The 7099-nt window shown below is 45.8% G+C and overlaps 1 protein-coding gene across 1 annotated transcript; it reads left to right on the plus strand.

Annotated features, from left to right (window-relative positions):
* Positions 1–3096: 3096 nt before the first annotated feature.
* On the plus strand, positions 3097–4918 carry ndufa11 (NADH:ubiquinone oxidoreductase subunit A11). The gene is made up of 4 exons (XM_082155410.1): positions 3097–3251; positions 3587–3679; positions 4506–4628; positions 4717–4918. Exons 1-4 carry the CDS (start codon positions 3173–3175, stop codon positions 4827–4829), a joined length of 408 nt encoding a protein of 135 aa, XP_082011536.1. The 5' UTR covers positions 3097–3172; the 3' UTR covers positions 4830–4918.
* The last annotated feature ends 2181 nt before the right edge of the window (positions 4919–7099 follow it).

Raw genomic sequence — 7099 nt, forward strand, 5'->3', positions numbered from 1 at the left:
GGGGGACGGCGAGCGAACTGCAGCGAATAGCCCCGTTTCACAATGTTCAGCACCCATTCTGACACGCCCGGGATAGCTTCCCACGCTTTCGCATGCATGGCTAGGGGTCGAATGGCCTCTGGGTCCCGGCCGCTGCACTGCGCGGGATAGGGGACTCGTAACAGAGGAATTTGCGCTGTGCGCGCGCTGTCGATGCTGGGGAACGGGAGCTCGCTGATAGCGATAACTGGCTGGACAGCACTCAATGACTCGGTCACTTGGGACGGAGAACATTTTGCAGTGAGAAACCCGTGACGCGAGAGCGGCGTGGGCGTTAATGTGTTTATCAGTAAGTGTGAGCGCTCGTAGGCAGGCACAGGGCTTACATTCGTAACACGGCCAGTGGTGGGGAGCTTTATGTGATCTAACCCCCAAGGCAGTTGTGAGACAGAGCGGGCAAAGTGTAGGTGTGGGCACTGGATCGTGGGCACATTTCCTACATTTGACACTCGAGCGGCGCGTGCCCGCTTTATGAGAGTGTGCTCTGTGGGGTACACAGGGGAGATCGTGCTTGTGTGTAGGGGTGAACACTGGGGTGTGGGCACATTTACTACACTCATAACACCGTCGGCGTGAGCCGGATAACCAGACTTTATACTCTTTTTGAGATTTCTCTGGGTCGCCGTGAGAACGGCGTTTGTGTGCAGGCGAGCGAGTTGTGTAACTGACTCGTTGGCTGCGGTGAACACTACTGCAGTAGCCTTTTCTAAGGGGACTGGCAGAGGTAAAGTTGTGTGTTTTGACGGCGGTCCGGCCGCGGCGGGACCCAACCGTCTTTTCCTCCCTGCGCATGCTAGGAGGACTTCGCAGGCTCGGGCTTCAGCGAGATCTTAGGCCGGGGGCCCCGAGGGGGAGGCAGTCTGTGCTGGCTGGATGAGCGCGACCTAGGGCGGCCGCCCTGTCATTGCTGCGAAGGCGGAGGTCGAGACGAGCGCTGTGTAGAGCTGCGTGCAGGAGGCTGTGCTTGAGAGCGGCCTGCAGCGGAACTCGAGCGGCGAGGCAGGAAGAGGTTCATGGCCTGCGACGCTTTCTGTACCTCCGAAAAACGATCCACGATGCCGCTTACAGCAGGGCCGAAGAGGCCGGTGGGGGAGAGCGGGGCGTTGAGGAAGACGGACCGCTCAGACTCACCCATGTCGGCGAGCGTTAGCCACAGATGGCACTCGGTGACTGTAAGCGAGGCCATGGATCTCCCGATGGCTTGGGCCGCGGTCTTGGTAGCGCGAAGGGAGAGGTCCGTCGCGCTGCGCAAGTCCGTGAAGGCGGTGTGACTCGGGCCTTTCTCGTCCATTTCGCGGAGGAGATCGGCCTTGAGGATCTGGAGAACCGCCATTGTGTGCAAGGCGGAAGCAGCCTGTCCAGCGGCAGAGAAGGCTGACGAGTGCTGACGTAGTCCTGCAGGCTTTTGACGGGAGGGCAGACTTTGAGCGCCATCTCGCGGATGGGGGGCAAAGGTGCGCTGCGACCGCCTGTTCCACCGGGGGAATCTGGTTATACCCCTTCTCCGTGGCTCCGTCCACGTGAGAGAGAGTCGAGGAGACTGAGGAGCGGAGTCTCGCGGAGAAAGGAGCGTTCCAGGATTTGGAAAGCTCAGCGTGGAGCTCGGGCAGGAAGGGTGCTGACCTAGAGGCAGGCGCTTGGCGGCGGCTAGGCAGAAAACACCCGTCGAGCCTGTTAGGCGCGGGCGCCTTCGGTGGTGACCATTCGAGGCCTAAGTGCTCGACAGCCTTAGTGAGGAGGCGGAGAAGCTCGTCGTCCACACTGGCGCGAGCCCGGACAGATTCCTGGGTCGAAGAGGAGGTGGAGCGGTGAGATCCGGACCACTCTTAGCTGTCCGAAGCCAGGATAGAGCAGCTGTCAATGATGGCGTCCTCATCCGCTTCATCCCCTGAGGCGACGGCAGTGCGGGCAGGAGCCGGCAGCTGCGCGTCGGGAAGCGGGGGCGGAGAGGGAGAGAGCGAGGCTCGCGGGAGAGGCTCCGGCGAAAACCTGGCTGGTGCATCAGACTCCGGTGGTCTCTGTGAGCGGCGTTTCTTCTTACATGGCCCAGGGACAGGCGGAGTGGCAGCATCAGCGTCGAACAAGGCGAGTCGAGCCCGCAGGGTCGACATCGGCAGTTCTTCGCAAAGCTCGCAGCCGCCCGAAGACATGGCGGTGGCTGCATGGTCACGTCCCAGGCAGAGAGCGCAGATAAGGTGGCGGTCCCTGTCGCTGAGATGGGCTCGGCACGAGCCGCAGGAAATACGAGGCATTTTGCAACAAACGCCTCGGCTCTTTTAGTAGAAGTGTGTCGCGGCGGCGAACACACAGCAGAAGCGCTAATAAAAGGATACTTGTCGCCAGATAGCGAAGCAGGCAAGGAAGGCTGAAGGCGGCGAAGACGGCCGGCTTCAAGCAGTTTCCTCAGCTTGCAGGCGCTGGTTTCGACGGCGGCAGCTTCTCTCAGAGTGCAGCGATGCGGAGAGCTTCACTGAAGAGACGAAAATCAGGGTATCAGCCTCCGAGCCTTCCTTTTATACGCTAAGCCACTCCCATTCTGGCGGGCTGTGACGCGTGAGGGCGCGCCGTCACGCGAGGCTCACTGGTAGGCTGCTGCAGTTGCCGCGGAGCAGCCAATGATCGAGCTAGTTAGCCTGCTCTAGGTCTGCTAGCTGCTGCACTGCGTTGACAATGAATAAAAAATTAAGGATAATTTTTTGGCTTCATATCTCGAGAAAAGATGACTTTACCTGTAGCGTAAGCTAACTTACGCAATACGAGAGAACCTCTCGTAAGAGAACTATGTTTATGTAGATTATAGTTTATATTTTAGTTGTTTTTGGAGGGTGACAAATACATTTTTCAGGTATAGCTGATTTTTTCCTGTTTGTTTTATAAGTTGTTACAACTGAATCACAAAATAAAGCCAGTAAGGTTGCTCTCAGGTGCCGTCGCCCGTCTGTGGTTTTTATGCATAACATGCTTTCTGTCAAGTAAATAAATAAACCAGCAAGGTGTTGCAGTTCCACTTCACGCCGACAGGGGGAGGCAAAGAAACACTTCTTGAACTAGACTACATCATAACAGCGGTAGAAGAAGAGGTCAAGAAGAAACTCTCGCGATATCTCAGTGTGTCCTTGATGCAGAGACAGAAATGGGCTACTGGGATCTAGAAGAGGGCAAAGACTGCGTTTCCAAAACATGGATCACCACGAAAGTAGCCACAGCCATGGGTTAGTCTGATGGACGTCTGCTCTGCAGGGTTTCTAAAGGACCCTTTGAGCGTAGTTTTAAACCTGTGCACTGATAATGCGCCATAAAGGCTAAGCTGTTAGCATGTACACTCGTTAGTCCAGTAGTGAATACAAGCGCACTATTTTCTCATATTCATATTTTTCTGACAGTTATTTATTTGTTTCATATAAAAGTTTTTTATTTTATTTTTTATTTATTTTTATGGCAATGTATGGCTCTCAAAATGACTAGTAAAGTGGATAATCGAGATGGTCACTATGGCCTGCTTTATAACACAAAACCTAATGTCCTTTAAACTGTTGTTGTTCTGCAGGGCTGGTGGGTTCTGCATACCACATTGTGGCTTATCAGCCTGAAACAGCTGTCGAGGCTTTGACCAGAGCAACATCAGCCACTGCCACCATGGGTAAGACACACATAAGCTGTGCTCCGATTCATGCACCCTGTGTGCTGAGCAGAAGTGTTAACAACAGACACATTTCCTTGAATTATATCGAAATTATTCAAATGAGTGTAGTGGTTCATAGCAGTTACCTACCTACCTCCCCATTCTCATTACTTAAATGCAGATATATTTATACAGTACCGGTCAAAAGTTTGGAAACATTACTATTTTTAATGTTTTTAAATAAGTCTCTTATCTTCATCAAGCCTGCATTTATTTAATAAAAAATACAGAAAAACAGTAATATTGTGAAATATTATTAAAATTTCAAATATTGGTTTTCTATTTGAATATACTGTAACATATATATCACACATGTAGCCATTACTCCAGTCTTCAGTGTCACGTGATCCTTCAGAAATCATTCTAATTTATTATCAATGTTGGAAACAGTTGTGCTGCTTCATTTTTCTTTTTCCAGGATTCTTTGATGAATAATTTTTTTTTTTTAAAGAACAGCATTTATTTAAAATATAAGTATTTTGTAACAATATACACTACTGTTCAAAAAGTTTGGGGTCAGCACATTTTTTTATAAAGAAATTAATACTTTTATTCAGCAATAATGTGTTAAATTGATAAAAAGTGATAGTAAAGATATGTTGTTAGAAAAGATTTCTGTGTTGAATAAATGCTGTTCTTGTGAACTTTTTATTAATAAAATTGTACTTGTACTCTGTCAGAACAGTAGATACATTAATAGAATGTTTTTAGTTTAGACTGGGTGTATCAGATGACACACACACACTTGCTGTAATAATTAATTTCCTGTTTGCTACCCTTTCAGCCGCCATGGGTGCCATCTTTGGAATGGCCACTTGTCTAAGTGCACAGGCCAGAGATGCACCTGAAGACCCAACTAACTATTTCATTGGTGGATGTGCTTCGGGCATTTTCCTCGGGGCACGGAGTAAGCACAGTATTCACATGCTTTTTTAATATTTCCTTTTTGTGACGGAAGAATCTAACAAGGTTTTGCTGGTGTTTTTAATGTTTAGCACACAGTGCTGTCACAGGTACGGCAGCGTGTTTTGGTCTGGGAACTGTGGCTATGCTCACCAAGGTTGGAAAAACTGAAGGCTGGAGAATAACAGGACCCCCAAAGCTGTGACCTGATATGTCTCCTAGTATTTGATGTGTTCATATTGTATATTGCTCTCATAAATGTATTAAGATTAAAATCTCTGGATGTACTCCTAATGTGTTTGACACAAAGAGTATTTTCTGCTTTGACTGCATTTATTACAATGTGTCTTAGGCCTGGTTTCACAGACAGGTCTTAGATAAAGCCAGGATTAGGCTTTAGTTCAATTAGAACATTTAAGTAGTTTTTTACAAACATGCCTTTACTGGTGTGCATCTTCAGACAAAACAATGACACTGACATATTTTAAGAAATGTCCTAGTTGATTTCAGTTAAAAAAGCTCAAACATGCATTTTAGTATCAGACTAGTCTTAAGTCTTGTCTGTGAAAATCGGCCATTTATGTTTCAAAGTAGCCACATGAAACATTAATACATAGCAAAAAAGCCAGACCAACTATAGGATCAATCGTGTAGTGATTATGCTCACCAACAGGTGGCGCTGCGAGTTACACTGACTCTACGAGAGCAGAGCGCCGCTATCCTCAATCAAAACAAACATCCTTATCGCTTTCAAGGTAGTAACATACTAACTATTTATGTGAAAGTAATACTGTCTGTATGTGCTTTATAACAGAGCTGTATTGGGGACGTTTATTGTTTTGCACAATAAACGTCCCCAAAAGTCACAAAGTAAACAGTTACTGAACAAAAACTAAACACACTAGCAACACATTTGCAGAATACACACAGGCTACTTTCTGCTTAAAATAAACCTAAAAAGGAAAATAGCAAGCCCAATGAATGGTAGTAAGAGTCATTTTCAAGCACAAACGTAACGCATCATTTGAAGTTAAAATACAAGTGTAAATAGTTTTATTTATAAAATAGTTTTGAACTGCTTGTTATTTGCAATGGTTGCGCGGAGATGATGATGATTATTATTATTCATAATTATTCAACGCTTGCACCTTGGAACCTATTTCAAGGTTTGCGTTCTCGAGCCACCAGGCTCTGTTGTTGTGCGGTAAGTTAATACTAATGTTCTTTACAACGGAAGTGAATCGATCAAAACTAACTTTAGCTGGACAATAACTTTATTCTAGAGCTGCTGTAAAGCCAGTTTATCGACAATAAATAATGACAAATGAGCCTATTTGTTGGCCAAGACAGTGATTTGATATTTTAATGACATTTTATACATTTGCTTGCTGGTTTAAGTATTGTTCTGTTTCGAAATTGTTTTGAATGATTTAATTTAACTGAAAACCCTATTACAAGCTTTTTAATGTTAAGTTCCATTGTGACAGCTAAGGCTACAACATATTCAGTAAGCTACACTAGATAAATATGGTAGCTACATCGCAAACAATTAAAATGCTTTAGCAATTATCAAAGTATATTCTTGATGTACTGAAGGGTATTGGAAGCTTTAGTGCTATATATAGTGCAATATGTTTGTTGAATGCACAAGTATAGCACATGACGAACGTTGTGGTGAGTTCTTATTGCAGCCACAAGATGGCGGTGTTAAACCACTGTTCTATTTTTGGAGGGAAAATAAGCCCAATATACGGTAATTCAAATGACTCACGTCAAATGATTATGATTACATGAATCATTCACCATTTCAAATGCCAAAATATATTCGTATTTTGGAATTAATTTAAAAAGTATATTCCTGTAAAGCTTAATACTGGGCCCCCAAGTTTAATTAGTTAAAGCAGTTGAGTTGATATTAGGGGTCTGGGCCTCCTCATATAGATTTGTTTGAGCAGTTTCCATTTGTTCTATTCAGGGAGAATATGTAATTACTGGTATCTGGGGTGGTCTTGTCTGGCACAATGTAGAGGTGTGTGTGTGTGGCAAACTCAGAGCTGGAAATCAAACAGTAGTGCCTGAGAGTCTCCTCATGTATGTGTGTGTTAAAACCAGCACAGCTCTATTATCACCAGAATGAAGACTGCGCCAAGGTGTTGCAGTTTTATTAGAGACCCGTTGAGTTCACTGGACCGTATTTACAGGTGATTAGCACAGCGGTTACTGGGAGGCTTTTAAATCATTAATGATATGTGAGAAACAGCTGTTTGCAGTTTATTTGGTCTCGGCAGCTGGAACAAGCAGGGAAAACACAAGAATCTGGGAGATTGATGTGTTTGCTTTGGCATTTACTCTGTTGACAACCACAGAAACAAAAAAAGTGTCAATTATATCCATGAGGCTAAAAGCCAAACGGTGTAATTAGCAGACACGTCCTCATCTGGACCTTCTCAATCTGCTAATAATTTGATCATGATA

Source organism: Leuciscus leuciscus, assembly GCF_965113295.1.
Source record: "Leuciscus leuciscus genome assembly, chromosome: 23".
NCBI classification, from domain to species: Eukaryota; Metazoa; Chordata; class Actinopteri; order Cypriniformes; family Leuciscidae; genus Leuciscus; species Leuciscus leuciscus.

Bases quoted from the DNA above. Each gene is read 5' to 3' on its own strand.
- ndufa11 (XM_082155410.1), top strand. From the start codon at position 3,173: ATGGGCTACTGGGATCTAGAAGAGGGCAAAGACTGCGTTTCCAAAACA. The intron at 3,680-4,505 runs GTAAGACACACA...CTACCCTTTCAG, and splicing joins ATCAGCCACTGCCACCATGG to CCGCCATGGGTGCCATCTTT. The intron at 4,629-4,716 runs GTAAGCACAGTA...TTTAATGTTTAG, and splicing joins CATTTTCCTCGGGGCACGGA to CACACAGTGCTGTCACAGGT.